General features: G+C 36.0%; 1 protein-coding gene across 2 annotated transcripts in view; it reads left to right on the plus strand.

The window, feature by feature from the left end:
• KBTBD3 (kelch repeat and BTB domain containing 3) overlaps positions 1-11,984 on the plus strand; it is a 73,335-nt gene extending 61,351 nt beyond the window's left edge. For both annotated transcript variants that reach the window (XM_068989226.1, XM_068989225.1), the window contains exons 2-3: positions 5,509-5,753; positions 10,382-11,984. In XM_068989226.1, coding sequence (XP_068845327.1) covers positions 5,533-5,753; positions 10,382-11,984 — 1,824 coding nt within the window. In that variant the 5' untranslated portion in view covers positions 5,509-5,532. The remainder of the gene's footprint in view (positions 1-5,508; positions 5,754-10,381) is intronic.
• Positions 11,985-20,440: the final 8,456 nt, after the last annotated feature.

A 20,440-nucleotide genomic window follows, 5' to 3' on the forward strand; every position in this document is an offset into this window, starting at 1 on the left:
TTCCCCTTTCATACTTGTTAGCATTTGTCTTACATATTGCGGTGCTCCTATATTGGGTGCATATATATTTATAATTGTTATATCTTCTTCTTGGATTGATCCTTTGATCATTATGTAATGGCCTTCTTTGTCTCTTTTCACAGCGTTTGTTTTAAAGTCTATTTTATCAGATATGAGTATTGCCACTCCTGCTTTCTTTTGGTCTCTATTTGCGTGGTATATCTTTTTCCAGCCCTTCACTTTCAGTCTGTATGTGTCCCTTGTTTTGAGGTGGGTCTCTTGTAAGCAGCATATAGAGGGGTCTTGTTTTTGTATCCATTCGGCCAGTCTTTGCCTTTTGGTTGGGGCGTTCAACCCATTTACGTTTAAGGTAATTATTGATAAGTATGATCCCGTTACCATTTACTTTATTGTTTTGGGTTCGGGTTTATACACCCTTTTCGTGTTTCTTGTCTAGAGAATATCCTTTAGAATCTGTTGGAGAGCTGGTTTGGTGGTGCTGAATTCTCTCAGCTTTTGCTTGTCTGTAAAGCTTTTGAATTCTCCTTCGTATTTGAATGAGATCCTTGCTGGGTACAGTAATCTGGGCTGTAGGTTATTGTCTTTCATCACTTTAAGTATGTCTTACCATTCCCTCCTGGCCTGAAGAGTTTCTATTGAAAGATCAGCTGTTATCCTTATGGGAATCCCCTTGTGTGTTATTTGTTGTTTTTCCCTTGCTGCTTTTAATATTTGTTCTTTGTGTTTGATCTTTGTTAATTTAATTAATATGTGTCTTGGGGTGTTTCGCCTTGGGTTTATCCTATTTGGAACTCTCTGTGTTTCTTGGACTTGGGTGATTATTTCCTTCCCCATTTTAGGGAAGTTTTCAACTATTATCTCCTCAAGGATTTTCTCATGATCTTTCTTTCTGTCTTCTTCTTCTGGGACTCCTTTAATTCGAATGTTGGAGCGTTTCATATTGTCCTGGAGGTCTCTGAGATTGTCCTCGTTTCTTTTAATTCGTTTTTCTTGTTTCCTCTCTGATTCATTTATTTCTACCATTCTATCTTCTATTTCACTATCTTCTGCCTCCGTTATTCTACTATTTGTTGCCTCCAGAGTGTTTCTGATCTCATTTATTGCGTTATTCATTATATTTTGACTCTTTTTTATTTCTTCTAGGTCCTTGTTAAACCTTTCTTGCATCTTCTCAATCCTTGTCTCTAGGCTATTTATCTGTGATTCCATTTTGATTTCAAGATTTTGGATCATTTTCACTATCAATATTCGGAATTCCTTCTCAGGTAGATTCCCTACTTCTTCCTCTTTTGTTTGGTTTGGTGGGCAACTCTCCTGTTCCTTTACCTGCTGAGTATTCCTCTGTCTCTTCATCTTGGTTATATTGCTGCGTTTGGGGTGGTCTTTTTATATTCTGGTAATTTGTGGAGTTCTCTTTATTATGGAGCTTCCTCACTGTGGGTGGGGTTCTATCAGTGGCTTGTCAAGGTTTCCTGGTTAGGGAGGCTTGTGTTGGAGTTCTGGTGGGTGGAGCTGGGTTTCTTCTCTCTGGAGTGCGGTGGAGTGACCAGTAATGGGTTATGAGACCTCAAAGGTTTTGGAATAATTTTGAGCTGCCTGTATATTGAAGCTCAGGGGAGTGTTCCTGTGTTGCTGGAGAATTTGAGTGATATGTCTTGTTTTGGAACTTATTGGCCCTTGGGTGGAGCTTGGTTTCAGTGTAGGTATGAAGGCCTTTGATGAGCTCCTATTGCTTAATGTTCCCTGAATTCAAGAGTTCTCTAATGTTTTCAGGCTTTGGATTTAAGCCTCCTGCTTCTGGTCTTCAGTTTTGTTTTTACAGTAGCCTCTAGACTTCTCCATCTATACAGCACCGATGATAAAACATCTAGGTTAAAGATGAAAAGTTTCTCCACATTGAGGGACACTCAGAGAGGTTCACTGAGTTACAAGGAGAAGAGAAGATGGAGGGGGTAGTTAGAGGTAACTGGAATGAGATGCGGTGAGATCAAAAGAGGAGAGAACAAGCTAGCCAGTAGTCACTTCCTTATGTGCGCTCTATAGTCTGGCCCGCTCAGAGGTATTTACGGAGTTATACGGGGAAGAGGAGAGGGAGGAAGTAGACAGAGGTGACCAGGAGGATAAGAGAGAGGAATGAGAAGGAGAGAGCAAATCCTGCCAGTAACCAGTTCCTTAGGTGTTCTCCACTGTCTGGAACACACAGAGATTCACAGAGTTGGATAGAGAAGAGATGGGGGAGAAAAGAGACAGAGGCCACCTGGTGGAGAAAAAGGAGAGTCCAAAGGAGAAGAGAGTGCTCAAGCCAGTAATCTCGCTCTCAGGTAAACTTGGGTAGTGAAGTTTGGGTTTTTAAATGAACAAAATTGACAACAAAAACCTAAGAGCAAAGGTTAGAAATCTAGAGTAGAGGTTGGATTTTCAAAAATACAATATTAAAAAAAGAAGCAGAAGAAAAAAGGAGGAAAGAAAGAAAGAGAAAAAAAAATAAGAATTATTAAAAAAACAAACAAACAAAACAAAACAAAACAAACAAACAAAAAAAACCCACCAACAACCATCCAAAGGCTATATATGGTGTTTGCCTTTAAAAAAAAAAAAAAAGTCTTTTTTTTTAATAGTAATATTAGGTTATAGTAATAAAAATTAGAGGAGAAATAGAACACTTAACAATTAAAAAAAAGTTAGAAAAAAAAAGAAAAAAAAAAAGGAATGATTTTAAAAATAGTAAAAATATATCTGGCCCTTCTCTGATGTTTTGGGCCGTGTGGGATCACTTCCAAGGTGGTTCCTTGTTTAACTTCTTCCGTTTGCTGGTTTTTCAGGCTCACTAGTTCAGTCGTGCTGTGGGGAGGGGGGATGCTGCAAACAAATAGTACTGTCGTGTGCTCACAGTGTCTCAGCCCCGCTTGACCTGTCCCTTCTCGTGGCGCACAAACCGCTCTGGCTCTACGATGCACAGCCGGGAACCGTCTGGGGCCGGCCCTAGGCTGCGTGCACTTCCCCGGTCCAAGCCGTTCACGTTTGGCGCTCAGGCAGCCCTCAGAGGCACAGATTCGGCTGGGACTGCGCTTTGTGCCCTTCCCAGGTCCGAGTAGCTCAGGAGTTTGGCGAGCGTGATCGCCGCGGCTTGTCACCTTTTCTGCCGCTGCTGCTCAGCTTTCTGGGTGGACCGCTGGCGTCCCCCGTGAGGCAGATTGTGACTGTCCAGCACCCCCAGAAGTCTTAGCAAAGAAGCCTGCTTTGCAGTTAGGTAAGTAAAGTCTCTCCGGGTCTGCAATTGCCCCTTTCCAGTCCTTACGGCTCTTGCTGCCTGTCCCCGGCGGGGGATGGTCTGCAGCCGGCTTTTTCCGTTCCGTCCTTTGTTCTGTGCTCAGTCCTGGCGGTGTCTTATGTTCGAGCTTTTCGTGCGGTAGCTATCTCACAGTCTGGTTTGCTAGCGCAAGTTAGATCGTTCTGGTTGCGCGTGGGGCGTTCCTGCCCGATTCTTACAAAGCACTGCAGCCCGCGCCTCCCGCGCGTCCCTGCCCTGCCCCCACTTCCCAATGGCGGATGCAGGCGTCTTGTGCTGCTTTTCCGCTGGGGGAGTTACTGTTGGGCTTGTAATCTCTTGGTTTTAATTATTTCTTTATTTTCCCTTCCTGTTATGTTGCCCTCTGTGTTTCCAAGACTCGCCACAGACTCGGCAGGGAGAGTGTTTCCTGGTGTTTGGAAACCTCTCTTCTTAAAATTCCCTTCCCGGGACGGGCTTCCCTTCCCGGGACGGAGCTCCCTTCCCACCTCCTTTGTCTCCTTTTTCGTCTTTTATATTTTTTCCTACCTGTTTTTGAAGACAATGGTCTGCTTTTCTGGTTGCCTGATGTCCTCTGCCAGCCTACAGAAGTTGTTTTGTGGAGTTTGCTCAGCGTTGAAATGTTCTTTTGAGGAATTTGTGAGGGAGAAAGTGGTCTTCCCGTCCTATTCCTCCTCCATCTTTATGCTCCTCCGGAACTAAACTTTTAAGTTTTATTTAATTTTAAATAGTTTAAATTGGTATACATGGCTCATGCTTACTATTTTGGATAACACAGAGATGATTGTCTCAGTCTTAGAATGAAGCTTTGATTGATGTTGTAGGACAATTCAGACTGCTTCTCCATCGTTTAGCTTTCACCTGGGCTTGAAACTCCTCCTCTAGAACACAGCTACCATGTAAGAAGTCTAGCTACCCTGAGACTGCCATGCTATGAAGAAGTATTGCTTTGGCCACCTCCTGCGAAGTGTTGACTCATTGGAAAAGACTGATGCTGGGAGGGATTGGGGGCAGGATGACAAGGGGACGACAGAGGATGAGATGGCTGGATGGCATCACCAACTCGATGGACATGGGTTTGAGTGAACTCCAGGAGTTGGTGATGGACAGGGAGGCCTGGCGTGCTGCGATTCATGGGATAGCAAAGTCAGACACTACTGAGCGACTGAACTGATCTGATGGATAGAGTGCATCAAGACAGGGAGAGAGCTCTGTCTGTTCTAGCAGTCCATCCCATCTGAAGGAGATGTGAATGAGGAAATCATACTGGACCTCTCACCCAGGTTAATCAGGCCTTCAGGTGAGCTGCCACGTGACTGACCATATGAAAGCCTGCAAATAAGAAGCTCCATCTAACCCTGCAGAACCGTGAGAGACTAAGTTGTCTTAAACCACTAAGTTTTGGGGTGATTTGCAAAGCAGTAAATAACCGGAACAGAAGTATGCTAAGGAATCAAGGTTTCCTATTTCTGTGACTCACCTAGATCGCAGTCTTACTGTCTTTCTGTTTCCTGCTTTCTTGATTTTTGTGGTATAAACTTTAATGCTCAAAACTAAATTTGCAGTTTGGGAAAGTCAGTTAATCTGGCCTTCAACTGTCTTGGATTTCTGACCTCACTTAAAAGGCTTTCCTACTTTGCAATAGGACAGCTTGAACCAATGTTGACTTTTCCTTCCTTGCTAAAGGCCGTAACCAGTTAATTTAACACCCTTTTCTTTTTCAACCAGTTGTTTTTTAAAAGTGTGATCCCAGAAGACACATACCAGTGCTTCAATATCAACAGTTTAACATCTGGTTTGCTACCAGAAGAAAAGGATGGGAGTAGAGAGGGGTGTGTTGGATAGATATTCAAATGATACCTGCTTATAAAAGTGATACCACTTACATGTAACAAGACTAGACATGTAGTCAGGTTCTATGTCAGTTTTTAATACAGTTCATAATTGTACTATTTAATGCAGTTATACAGCCTCAAACTTTATTCATAAATAACATTTTTATTTCCGTGAGCTCAATATTTATAAAAATTTAAAAGGAATTTACTGTTAAATGTCATGAAAACAAGTGTGTGGGACAAGATTTACCATTTTGATTGTTTTTAGTGAGCATTTTTTGTGATTTACACTAAGGGCGAATTTTAGATCTGAAAATTCATTAAGATTCTGCTACATCAGTGATTTTTTTTTTTTCCTTCTAGTTCTAAGAACAGATAGAAGTGGCTATGGATAATTCATATGATTTCAATCAAAAAGGCTCATGTAATGGAATTCCATCTGAGAAGAAAAACAACTTCCTTGTGTCAGAAGATCATGGACAGAGAATCTTAAGTATACTACAGAATTTTCGAGAACAAAATATCTTTTATGATTTCAAAATAATCATGAAAGATGAAATAATCCCATGTCATCGTTGTGTGTTAGCAGCATGCAGTGACTTTTTCAGGTACTTTTACCTTGTCTGTCTATTCCTCAGATTTTATGATACCAGTAATTAAGTTATTTTTATGACTGTAACTCAATTTTTCCCCTACAGAGCATGGAATAGTAATCTTTAATACTTAAAAAGAGATACTTAGAACCTAGATTAACTAATGATTTTTTAAATATGAAAATATAAGAATACCTTTTTTGAACCTCAAGTCTTCCCAGGCTAGGATTTCCCAAAGTTGAACATTAGTCCTTATTGTTCTGGAAAAAAAAAAAGTTGTTTTGATGTGGGGTCAGTTTTGTTTGGTAGGTCCCCTGCACTGTATAATTTGGCAAAAGAGAAAAGGATAGACTGAGCAGAAATGGAAGCCAAGCTCAAAGAAAATGAGGCATCTGAGAAAAAAATACATCTTGGATATGGGTTGTATTCCACGGATTGTCCAGGGAAGAGGTACTCTAATGCAGAGAGTTTCTCTTCTCTTTAGCCTGGATCATCCTAAAGTGGGGAAAAGTACTTCCACAGCCATTTCTGGGAGCCCTCAACTTGTTTTGATTCTAATTCTGAGTATAATTCAGTTCCCCAAGTAGATCATCCTCCAAGGAATGCACAAGTCATAACACTGTTAGAATCCACTATGACAGTGGGTTTCTGATTCTTCATGGTTAAGGGTCAGACACATTACCTTAGTATTGTGGTAACTGTGTGAAGATAATACCTGTGAGACCTATTCATCAGACAGGCAAACTTCTCTTGCTGACATCCTGATCTTCAGGCCTCCTAGTCATACTTTAATAAACTTAAATCCTAATTGCAGTATTTTGCATTAAGTTCAGTTTTAGAAGCAATTCTAAGTAAGCAGAGTTTAAATCTCTAACAAACTTAAAAAAAAGAGCAAGATATAAGATATAAAAACATCTAGATACAAGTTAACTTATACTGGTTTTAATCCTTAATTTAATTCTTGTTTTACTACCAACATATAATTAAACCATACCCTTATTGCTCAAGATTAAATCTTATAGGTTGCACTTCATTCAGCAAGTTTATTGATATCTAGTACTCACTAAACACCTTTTTTTTTTTTTTTTTTTGACTCTCCTATGTGGCATGTGGTATCTTCATTCCCTGATGAGGGATCAAACCGTGCCCCATGCACTGGAAGCGTAGAGTCTTATCCACTCGACCACCAGTGAAAGTCACTAAACACCAGTTTCTCTAGGGTTTCCTGCTTTGAATTTGAGAGCAGTGGCTCAGTGCTACGTCACAGTTTACTGAGGACAAGGGGAACTACACCTTTTACTAGCTTTTTGCCTAAGTAGACTATATGTCTTCATGTATTATTTTCATTTCTTCTCTCAGGTAACCTAAGTTGTTATTCTTCAGCCTCCACTGGGGCCCTAACTGGCCTTATGCTCTCCCAGTTTCAGATTCCACTAGTTTCTTCCACCTCCCTTTGAATTCAGTTTTTCTTCCAAGGAACTCTTTTTTGTTCCCTTATCCTTCATTTCACCTCTTCACTAGAGGAAGCAGTATAGTATAATAGGTAAGTATTTGGCCTCTTTATGCACATGCCCTAAATCTAAATTCTAGCTCCACCACTTATTAGACTAAACTTTATGCTTCAGTTTCTCTTTATGCTTCAGTTTCTTTATTTGTAAAAAATTAGGATAAGACAAATAGGACCTAGCTCATAAAGTCATTAATGAGAGTTGAATGAAATAACATTTATGTAATGATTAGGTCAGTCTTCCCTGGTGTCTTGGTGGTAAAGAATCCACCTGCCAGTGCAAGAGAGGCAGGTTCAATCTCACAGTCAGGAAGATCCCGTGGAAAAGGAAATGGCAACCCACTCTAGTATTCCTGCCTGGGAAATCCCATGGACAGAAGAGCCTGGTGGGCTATGGTCCATGGGGTTGCAATGAGTTAGACACTAGAGACTAAATAACAACAATTGATTAGTGTCCACTGCTTTCAGTTATTATTGTTGAATTAAATTGTTATTAAGCTGAATTTAGTATTATTTATTAATATTATCATTAGCTGAATTTTTTTTAGCTGAAATTATTTCCAAATCTAGCCAAAAAATGGAAATAATTTGGTATGAACATGCAGTCTTATTTCCTTATAAAGTTTTCATGTTAACAAAATAAGAAATTCATGTGAGCATTTGAATTGGCAGTCCTCTACTCTTTATGTTGGAATTATGCCTACTGCTTAGCTTTTTAGGGATCTGTTTTCAATTTTACAAAAGAACTGTTGAAATAGTGTTTTTAAAAATTTGTAACTGTTCTGAAGTAAAACAAATGACAATTTTATAATGACCTGAATCTTTTATGATATATAATATTTTACTAAATGAGTATATAGTTCACTTAAAAATGCATACAAATGTAGTTAGAAGGTCTATATAGTTTACACTCTTGTAGATAAGGCCACTAATTCATAATTTTGTGTTATGATCAAACTCACTGGAGTATTGGGTATAAACTTACAGGAATATTGGGGTATATAAAATTAAAAATAGCAGAAAAGTACACAGTGGATGGTAAATGCCTTTTATAATGTTTTTGGAAAATGAAAATTATGATTGAAATGTAAAGTCCCTGGAGACAAGATTCAAAAGGAAGCACAGTATTGTATAACCAGTTATGATAACACAGCAAATTTGAGATAGAAGTTAACTGAATACTTTAAAGATGAATAGGATGAAGTATAGAAATGTGATATTACACGTCTTCTCAGAGACAGTGTGGAAGCTGATGGTAAATTAGAAATGCATACAATTTTAGAAAACTTGTTTTCCTTAAAATGATAGTAACAGCTAATGAGCTCAGTTGCAATGCAACCCCATGGGCTGTAGCTCGCCAGGCTCCTCTGTCCATGGAGTTTTTCAGGCAAGAATACTAGACTGGGTTGCCATTTCCTACTCTGATAACAGCTAATATTTTGCATCAGTTAACTTAGTTGTTCCTCTCATAACTCGGTGGCATAGGTACTACTAGTATCCTCATTTTCAGAAGAATTTGAAGTATGATTAAGTTGTTAGCTCCCCAAGGTCACACAGTTAAGGCAGCCCTGTCCTAGAGGCCATGCTCTTACTATTACCTTAAAGTGACTATCAGTTCAGTTCAGTTCAGTTGTTCAGTCGTGTCCGACTCTTTGCGACCCCATGAATCGCAGCACGCCAGGCCTCCCTGTCCATCACCAACTCCCAGAGTTCACTCAGACTTGGTCCATTGAGTCAGTGATGCCATCCAGCCATCTCATCCTTTGTCGTCCCCTTCTCCTAAACTGAATATAGATATCTTAATAATCTAATATGATTATCACCACAGGTTAATGTTTCTAAGTTGATCACATTTTTGAAATATCCTGCACAATGTGGAACATGTATAAATTTTTGTAACCATGTTTATTTGTTATTATATTAAGAAGTATTGAATATCCCTATTAGAAAGGGGCTTTATCATCCTTTTCCTAAGGAGTGTTCTGTATTTGGAAGCCTCCTCATATTTTTCAGGTGGACTCTAGTGTTTCTTTAGTAGCTTTAGTTACTCTCTAGAATAGACTTTAATAATGAAATTTATTTTCCCCCAGTACTACTTGGGGGCTTCCCTCATAGCTCAGATGGTAAAGAATCCACCTACAATGCTGGATATGTGGGTTTGAAACCTGGGTTGGGAAGAAACACTGGAGGAAGAAATGGCAACCCACCCCAGTATTCTTACCTGGGAAATCCCATGGACAGAGGAGCCTGGTGGGCTACAGTCCGTGCAGTTGAAAAGAGTTTAACGTGCTAACCAACTAAGCATGCCTGCAGAGTACTTGGGCACTGCTCACAAAGGTATTCTGGACAATACTGGTGCAAAAACAAACCAGTGTTAAACCGGGCCCAAAGTCAGATGATCTTTAGTCATAATGAATGTTCAACTGGCAATCTTTGTTCTTTGTTGTAGCCCTTTCCTCTTTAATCTTAATTTTTATTTGCAGTTCTACTGAAAACCATCTTAATGGGTTTATTTAAAGTGTAAACGTTAGTAACTCTGGATATAAAGTTAATTAAGGATGGATGGCAATATTGTTCTTACCAAAGCCAGTCATGAAATATTCTTAGTTTCCTGCCTAAACATTTCCAAATAATTTATATTTTTGCTTAAAATGAGCCAAAAATGTTCCCAATTTCTTAGAGTGGTATAAACATTACCAGATGGGGATAATGTATATGTAAGTTTATCCTGTATTTTAAGTAATTTTAGTTATCACCTGCAGAGTTCATACTAAATTAATCCATAGGTAGATAAATTCAGCCATTAGATTTTACCCCAATTTTATGAATAATATATAAGAACATCAAATCAGACACAAAATTTGAATCTTTTTATAGCCTTTGGATTCATTGCTATGGCTTAGCTGTAATCTATATTTTTTTTCAGTGTGATATTGTATAATATATGTATTTTACAGATAAATAATATGGTGTCTATTATAGATATTAATTTATTAGAATGCTTTAAAAATGTATTTTGTAAATTTATTTTATATCAACCTAAGAGTGAAGGAAACCTCTTTAAGGTCATATTGAAAATTGTCTTGGAATAAAATATTCCTGTTTATTTGTTCTTCTGTGTTCTTCATTTTTGCAGGGCTATGTTTGAAGTAAACATGAAAGAAAGAGATGGTGGAAGTGTTACCATTACTAATTTGTCCTCCAAAGCAGTAAAAGCATTTCTTGATTATGCCTATACTGGAAAAACAAAGATAACAGATGATAATGTGGAAATGTTCTTCCAGTTGTCATCATTTCTTCAAGTTTCCTTCCTATCCAAAGCTTGCAGTGACTTTTTAATAAAAAGTATTAATCTTGTCAATTGTTTACAATTATTATCTATATCAGATAGCTATGGCTCTGCCCGTTTGTTTGACCATGCTTTATACTTTGTACAACATCACTTTTCTTTATTATTTAAATCCAGTGATTTCTTAGAGATGAATTTTGGAGTACTGCAAAAGTGTTTGGAATCAGATGAATTAAATGTTCCTGAAGAAGAAACTGTACTGAAAGTTGTCCTTAGTTGGACTAAACATAACTTAGAATCAAGGCAAAAACATCTGCCTTATTTGATTAAAAAAGTAAGATTATGTCAATTATCTGAGGAGACACTTCAAGATTGTCTACTCAATGAAGAGTGTTTACTCAAAAGCACAAACTGTTTTGATATAATCATGGATGCAATTAAGTGTGTGCAAGGTTCTGGTGGACTTTTCCCTGATGCTCGACCATCCACAACTGAAAAATACATATTTGTTCACAAAACTGAGGAAAATGGAGAAGCTCAATATACGTTTTGCTATAATATTAAAAGTGACTCATGGAAGATACTGCCACAGTCACACCTGATTGATTTGCCAGGATCTAGTCTGTCTAGTTATGGGGAGAAAATATTCTTGACAGGTGGTTGCAAAGGGCCATGTTGTAGAACAGTTCGGCTTCATATTGCAGAATCATATCATGATGCCACTGATCAAACCTGGTGCTACTGTCCAGTCAAAAATGATTTTTTCCTGGTATCAACTATGAAAACACCAAGAACCATGCATACATCAGTTATGGCTCTCAATAAATTATATGTCATAGGTGGAAAAACTAGAGGATCTCAGGACATTAAAAGTCTCTTAGCTGTTGAATCTTACAATCCTCTTTCCAAAGAATGGGTGTCTGTTAGCCCATTACCCAGGGGCATATACTATCCTGAAGCAAGTGCATGCCAAAATGTAATTTATGTTCTTGGATCAGAGGTAGAAATTACAGATGCTTTTAACCCATCACTTGATTGCTTTTTCAACTACAATGCTACAACTGATCAGTGGTCTGAACTAGTAGCAGAGTTTGGGCAGTTTTTTCATGCAACACTAATTAAAGCTGTCCCAGTAAACTGTACACTCTATATATGTGACCTTTCCACTTACAAGGTTTATAGTTTTTGTCCAGATACTTGTGTTTGGAAGGGTGAAGGATCTTTTGAATGTGCAGGCTTCAATGCAGGTGCAGTTGGAATTGAAGATAAAATTTATATATTAGGTGGTGATTATGCACCAGATGAAATCACAGATGAAGTTCAAGTCTACCACAGCAGCAGGTCTGAGTGGGAAGAAGTTTCACCAATGCCAAGAGCCTTAACTGAATTTTACTGCCAGGTGATTCAGTTTAATAAATACAGAGACCCATGGTTTTCTAATCATTTCTAAAAGTTGTGTGTGATTAGACATTCTAAAGCAATTGCAGTTCTAGAAGCCTGCAGTAAATTAATTAACTTTAATTATTATTAAAAAGGTCTTTATAGCTTAGTGAGATAAAATAGACCTTCTATAAGAGAATTACTATGAATGTATACCATATTAGAAAAATACTATGAATGTATACTATATATGAATTAGCAGTTCCCAGAAACTTAAAATACACATTTTACCAAAAACTGTATTTAATCTTGGAGAATAGGATATTAGTATTTTCATATGTAAGTAAAACTCAGGCTTTGATGTTTTGATTCTTAAAGTACTTTATCCATGACAGAAAAACAAATCATGGTTCATAGAACTGTACAATGTAAATGGGAGAAGTCTCTTTAGGTAGTAAAAATGACTTATTTATACTATATTATATGAAGTGTAAAATATATTAGAGGTGAGAATCCTATCTTGTTACTATAGGTATAAGAGTAGTTGAATTCCTATTTTTTCTGATCATTGGTTAGCTATTTTTAAGCCCTTTCTTTTCTTTCACTATTTTTCAGTCAGAAAATTTTCTGAAATGAAGTGTATTTCCCCAGCCTTCTAAAACTGTACACTAAACATGTTTTTTTAATTTTTTGATTCAACTCTTCATTAAGAGCATAGTGTACTGTAGTGCTGTTGGTAGTTACTGAAATGTCTTAAAATTTGCTTATTAGTTTTCAGTGTTATTTGGTCTCAGTTTTTAGAGGTATTTTATTTTCTGGCTCAAGCTCAGTAAATTAATTTTCTTGATTTATTTAATCAGTTCAAGTTATATCTTGATTTTATCTTGACATGTAATCCTTTTAGTGACATTCTTGGATTCTGGGATGGTAGTCCTAAAATACTTTTCCATATCATTGCCAGATTCCAGTGTAATCGAGGATATAGAAAATCTGACCTCTAGATAAGTGGACCACTATTGTTGGCATTTCTTGAACTTTTGCTTGTCCAAATTTGAGTTGCAGTAAGAAATTTCAACATCTCAGTTAGTACTGTGTCAGTTTTTTGTGATGTTGTATACCAGCTGTAAAGTGCTGTGTATGTTTTCTTCTTCAGCATATTATTCATTGTGAATTATTTACTAAATTTAAAAATGTGACTGGGCTTTTGGTATTGATAGTAGATATGTGAAACTTGCAACTTATTCGATGTTTAATCATCTCTAACCCAAACAATAAAAGAGAATCATCCTTGTTCTCAGTTAAGATGATTCTGCCTTGTAAGAGGATATGTTTCTTTAATCAGTTTTAACGATACAGATATTTTAGGTTTTAGGACCTGATTTATATCTCAGGTAATCTGTAGATTGTATTTCTCTGGAATCAAGCGAAGTTTCCCACACACTGTAGTAAATGTTAATCTGTTGTAAATATTCTTTAGAAGTAGAAATATACCTAAATGAAGGTCCTTTTATTTTACCATATAAATTTATGTAATCATAAGTTTCAAATATATTTTTCAAAATGGAACAGAATGCTAGACTAAATTATGCAATTTCAAAATCAGGGATTGTCCATAATCAGATGATAGTTGCATAAAAATTATTCTGTAGAATTGGTGGCTTCTTCCCTTCCTACCTTAATTGGCTCTGCCCTTCTCTTTCTCTCTCTCTGTGTGGGTGTGTGTATGTGTGTTGTGTGCGTAGGAAAGAAAATTCACTGGAGGCTTTCTCTGTGTGTTATGTGGCACTTTGAAAACAAGTTATTTAAGAAAGACCATAACACAGTAGGTGATTAAATTGTTAAACCTTTATAAACAAATATTTCCAGAAAGGAGAAACTAAAGCAAAATAGAATCCCTTCCTGATCTTGTTTCATTATTATATCTTGATTTCTACCATTCTTCTCACTGGCCATTGATTTTTTAAATTTTATTTTTACTTGGAGGATAATTATGATGTGGTGATGGTTTCTGCCACACATCAACATGAGTCAGCTATAGGCATATATATGTCCCCTTCCTCTGAAGCCTTCCTCCTACCTCCCTCCATACCCCACCCCTCTGGGTTGTCACAGAGCAATCATGGCCATTGGTTCCTGATGTTACTAGAAGTATCCTTGTTACCAAGCCATAAGTAACTCCCTCTACATTTGATTTTAAACACTTTTCAATGCACAAGGCTTTCTGCCTTAGTTTCCACAATTGCTGCAGGAAACTTGTTGATTGTTTTTCACTTACTGTCATCTCTTTACATCTGTACCTGAGTGTTCTTCATCAGTTATAACTAAAAATAGTTGTCTAGTCATAAAACCTCAAACTCTTCCTTTACTTACTGTTCTTTTTCCTTGGCATTATAGCAATCTGTGCTGGGCTTGACTCTCTTAGCAATTAATCTTGTACTCTCCAATTTTGCATCATCTGGTAAAGGGAACACTTTCATTTGATCTACTAAATGGTTATTGAAAAATGGTTCTGGGTGTTCAAAATCCTCAAGGAACCCAGGCACATGTACACATGGTCAGTGACTTAACTGGTATTATTCTGATCTTTGCAATCACTGGCTTCACCAAGAACCACATACATTATTTCTGGCCTGGCCCTCTATTCTTGATTTCTTGCAAGTCTCAGTGATCTTTCAAGTCTATTCTGCTACCCAGGAGGAGCTGTTTTTCCTGTCTGTAAGATTAGAAAACAATATCCATTTATGACTTTTTCCCTTAGTCTTTTTTTTTTTCTTTAAAGTTTCCTTCCCTTATCATCCTTCAGTCAGTGCTGCATTGTAAGAGAAAATAATTAAGCTCATTATCCAGATTGCTTTCATTCTTGTAGCAAATTTCTAAGTAACATTTCCAAATTGTTTGTCATTTGTCCTGGTAAATGGATTATGCATGCAAAAAAAAAAATGCAGTATGTAGTATCCTAGTGTCCGCTAAAATTGAAAGTAGTTATGTGTCACTATTAAACATAAAAAAGATTAAATTCAACATTTATATGATATCAAAGTTAATGAACATTTTTAGAACTATCTTCAAACTTGATTTATAATGTAGAGCACCTGTTCATGTATTGCCTGTGAAACAAAAGCAGTATGAAGAATATTTGCATAATCAAATTAACTGCACTCATATAATACTCAATTTTGGTTGGGGAGGGGGAAAAGTCTTTATCACAACAGTATCCATTTATATGTTACTCTTGAAAGCCAGAATATTATTTGAGAGCAACCACATCCTGCAACATGATTCCATTTTCCCCAGATACCAAGAAGAGCAATTGAGTATGTGTTCAGGGTACCTAAATGAAGGCATCTGTCTTGAAAATCAGAGTCAAATATAGAGGGAGACATCTGTTTACCTTTTGAGATTTGGAAGCAATAAATGTAATGGCTAAATATATTGTTTAATATATTTTGGATCACCATTCTCAGTTTAATTGGATCCAATGTTTGGAAACCCTGTATATTTAGAATTGAATGTGTAAGAACAAAAAATGCCTTCCAATGGGCAACTCTTGAGGGCAACCTAAAAACGAAGGCAAAAGTTTAAACGGAAGCCAATTTCTGTTCAGCATAACAGAATTCACTCAACTTTATAAAGTCATATTTGGAATAAGACTAAATATCAAAAATGGCATGTGGTAGAAAACTAGGCCAAATAAATTCCTACACAGGAGTACACAACCAAAGATTTATATATTTTATTTGCACATTTTGATCTTAATATTTTTCTGCCTTTTGACTAATTGCTTCCTCCAATTTGTTTAGCATTTAGGCATTCTGAGTAACTTGATTTTAATTTCTGTATACTCAAGATTTTGATAAGATGTGAGTCTTAAAATTACATCATTTTAGGAGCATTCTTGTTGAAGGAAATTTGTTCTTTTTTTAAAAATCACTTCAGAAAAACTCTGTAAATGGTGCTGACATTTATAGTGAGCTGCTAATAGGGATTTCTCCTTTTGTTTGCCATAAGTGCACATTTGTTTTACAGTGAATAGAAACTGAAAGACTATTACCTAAAATTTTGTCCTGAATTATTTCACCACAAATGTGGCTGTATATCTATATGTAGTGAATTTAGTTAAAGATAATGTGCTTTGAAAGATACCTTTAATTAAAAATCTGTTTATAAATTATATTTGATTACACTAAGATGCTTAATCAAGTTTAATTTAGGGGTTTTAATCAGTACAATATTACAATAGGGATTTTAATCACAGCATGGTATTACACAGTGATCAAGATAACTTTTCTAAATCATAGATTCATATTCAAACTTGAAGGTAAAATCTAATACAGCTTCCAGCCTTGTATAGAAAACCTATCTAAATTCTAAAATACCTTTGACAGATGATTTTCTTTTCAAATTCTAATTCAGTTCTTTCAGGGTAAAGAGCTCACTACCTCCATTTTTAAACAGTTCTATTAGAAAGTTCTTCCTAAGGTTGAAAGCAACTCTGCCTCCCTGTAATAACTTTCAGTCCTTGATCTTAGGTTGCTGTCTCCATAAGTATTGGAAATAGCATGTCTTCCATTCCTCTAAAATCAAGTCTTCACTTTCCTTCTTGTTCAAATGCTTAACACTTTAAAACTTGCCACAGTGGCCACGGTTACATACCTTCTACATGTACATTTGCCTCAGAAAAATCCATCCTAGCTCTGTTGCTTTTTTGGTGTGTTGAGCATGATGAGCATTGCATAATCTAATAAAGCAAGCACTTCATTCCCTTAATCAGCTCTTATAAATCCAGTGTGAGCTAGAGCCTTGCTATCTCTCCTATCAGCTATTGACATAATAACAAACATATTTTCTGGGAGAGGAATTTGGAAGCCAGATTTTAATGTCTTTTGATCATTTGACATTAGATATGGTTTTCAGAATTTTAATACTTCTAAAAGAGACTAAAGCATTTACAAAAAATAGAAACCAAAGCAGTCACTAACTAGATCAGCAAATTATGCTGTTGGTTCTAAGGGTAACAACGTTGCTGGAATTTCTTAAGAGTACAATTCTCTTGAGTATCATTGTAGTGTAAATACTTCTTTACATATCTGTCTTATTTAATTGGAAACTCTTAGGAGTAGGGGTATTATCATTTCTGGACCTAGCAATTAGCACAGTGCTTGCATATTAATAAGGCATCTAATAAGCTAACATTCTATCAAGCCAATATATGAAGCAAAATGTATTATAGTTTGTTTTGAATGGGTTAGACTTAACTGCATATTTTGCAATTTTTGTGTACAAAAAATTGATTTACATTAGGATTTTACATTTAAGAATGCTACACATTGTACTTTAGTTATCAATGTATGTGTTAATTCTTTTTGTAATATTTGATATCCTTATATTAAAAGTCTGGGCTAGCTAATTTACACAACTTTTTGTTAGTATATGTTGTATATCTTTGTTACTATATGGAAAAATTAATAATGAAGTACTTTTTATTTGAGAATGAAATTGCATTACATAATACATTGCCCACATTTGGAGAACATGTATAGTTGGTTGTATAGTTGTGTTGTATATGTATATTTGGTACTTGAAAGTGAAATTATACTTTCAAAGTAATTCATTGAATTTTTTTAGTGCTTAAGGATTATTTGTTCTCCTTGAATTTTAATTATAAGATTTAATTCTGTGCTTCTTTTCAAATACAGTAATAGATAAGACAACTACTGAAAGTATTGTTAGACATACAACCCCCATTTCCCCTACAAGAACATAATAGCTTTAGTGACCTTTTTCCCACAGGGGAGACTGTGCACAAAGCTACTTAACTTTGCATACATAAGTGATTTATTTCATTTTTTGTTAGTAGAATATGGGCATTTACTATATGCTATGAGAAATAAAATCATTTTTTTTTCAGGTCCATGTTAACCATATTAATATGTAGTAAACATTTCAATTATGTAAAATAATTATTAATGTATTAAAATGTATCTCAGAAAAGAATATATATTGTTTGTATTTATTGTTAATAGAAATAAAAAAGGTAGAAAAAGGTGAATGCTAAGGCTCTCATTTTCTTACCACCCCCTTCCCCAGATGCCCTGAGAGGCTCTGATGAATCTCAGAATTCCTGAGAGAGTGGTGGTGGAGGTGGGGTTACTGTTAGAACTGGCTCTGTAACTGTGGACAGAGCAGCATAGACTTCAAGGTGGACATGTTGGGCTGAGTGAATAAAATACAGCTAGATTTGAAATGAATCATAGATGGGGAGAGACCTTGAGGCTCTGCATGTAAGAAAGAACAGACCAAATGTCCATGAGCCACAAATGAAAGCAGTAGAAGCTAGCTGAATGTCCAAGGTCAGGCACTATCCAACCCTACTTCAATGGACATCAGCAACACAAGAATCAGCTAGATGCCAGGGTGTAAGCCTCCTTCCTACTTAATTGTACAGGTGAACTAGTGAAGAGGTCCAGAGTCTGAGAGATGATCATACCATAACATTATTTTAAGATGTTTACATTGGACAGATGCTGTCTTAATTCCAGTTCAGTTTTTCCTCTTTCTGGACAGGCCCATTTGCCATCACATTTCTGGTTTTCTTACGTGATCAGTTGTGATTTACTAAACAACCTTGACTTCCAAACCCTCTTCTAGAGTACTGCTCAGGTTGAAACAGTTGTTCTATGGAACCTAGCCCTTAAAAAATCAACTGTTCTATCCCACATGCTTGTATAATGCTAGTTGCTTTCTCTTCATTTCTTAGGCTCTGTTACCAAACCCTTGTCCAACTTTACTGCTCCAGACTTCTTCCCGTATTACCGCCAATTCTCCATGTGCTTCCAGCTTCTGTAGTTTACTTGGCCAGCAAATGATGACTCACCTCCTTCTGTTTAATCCCCATAGTTAATTTAAAATGTAAGGATATTGGGGGGAATTTGCCTGTTACCAGGTTATTGGGGATGCTACCCCGAAACCAGAGGTCTCTCGGTCAGCATTTTAATACTTGGAAGTTTTCCTCTTAAGTCATTAAATAGAATGGTTCATAATCTCAGACTGATGCATTGGCATTTGAAGTTCTTTCCCTAAATTCTGAACTGCCTGAATTTATCTTACTGCAAAACAAAAGTCCCTCAAAGACAAAATTTAATCTCTATACTCAGTAAATAAATTGCAAAACATATTTAAACTTAAGTAATTAAGAATTACTTAATATTGTGTTACAGGCTCTTATTCAGTTACAGTATAAGTTGCAAATAAGTTTTGTCAAAAACTAGCTATTTGGCCAATATACAGATTTTAATTGATGTACATTTTTCAGAGAAAAAAGTAATCCTAAAATGTAATTACTCTTCACTATTAATATGGAGTTTCAAAGTAATATTTATAAAGTGCTTTGAGATTTTTGAAACTATAAAATATTGAATTTTTAGACTGTGGCACTAAACCAATCTACCTAGTAAACATTAATTAAAACTGCAATTTATTTTAATTACTTTTATAAAACCTATGTTTCCATGGTAAAGTTTCCTTGGACTTATTAATTTTTACAATTTTGAAGACTTCTATGAAGCCTAATGAAACTAAACCTTAAAGGGCAAACAATATTCATGAAAAACTTAAGAAATATTTGGGACCATCTTAAAATATTTAACATATCATCATAGTATTTATAGAGTTAGATTTCACTGCACCTGATAAATATTTTTGCATTTCTTCCAAATTCAGGGCTTGTTTAACCTGAGTCTGTTCTAGTAGTAATTAGTGAGTCTTTCCATGGGAAATTAATTACCCTTACCTAACTTTGAGTAAAATACATGGTGCAAAGTTAGTTTAACATTTTCAATCAAGAAAAGCCTTTGTCTAGCCTTTTCATTTAAAAATCCAACTAGCCTAATTTTTTCCTTTTAGAGATTAACCACCTTTTATGTTATGAAACATTAATTGACATTTGAAAAAAACTTTTCAAATATTAAAAAAAAAACTTTCAAAAACAACTTGCAACAAATGAGTAATTTTTTTGTTTCCTTTACAAATAGTGTTCACCTTGTGATCTATTCCTGAAGGAGTGAAATATACCACAATATTCTTCCATTTAAATACAATTCACATTTCACTTATAAGCACAAATTAATGAACACTTGTTTCTAGCAATTTTCACAAAGAGAATTATTCTAGTATAAAGCATCTAAATTTCTTTCCTTGATGAATGAAATATTAAGCTCTAACCAATAATTTTTGTTATGGGATGTCTACCCAGGAGTATATGTGTCAGGCAGTGTTCCTTAAAGTTTCCTCTGGAAAAAAAAAAAAAAAAAGGTCATTTGGGAGTCCCATTAAAAATACTGAATCCAGGGGGACGTGCCGCCAGGCTAGCAGGAAACATCTAATCCCTTGTGCTATTAGATGAATGGAAAACTGATTTAAACAATGTACTAACAAGCAATTGTCCTTGATTTTTGTACTTTGTAGCATTCCTCAAATTCTTTTCACATCTTTCCTTACTGTAAAAACTGCATTTAAGTTTTGCAGAAA

The sequence above is a fragment of the Capricornis sumatraensis genome, chromosome 16, assembly GCF_032405125.1.
Source record: "Capricornis sumatraensis isolate serow.1 chromosome 16, serow.2, whole genome shotgun sequence".
NCBI classification, from domain to species: Eukaryota; Metazoa; Chordata; class Mammalia; order Artiodactyla; family Bovidae; genus Capricornis; species Capricornis sumatraensis.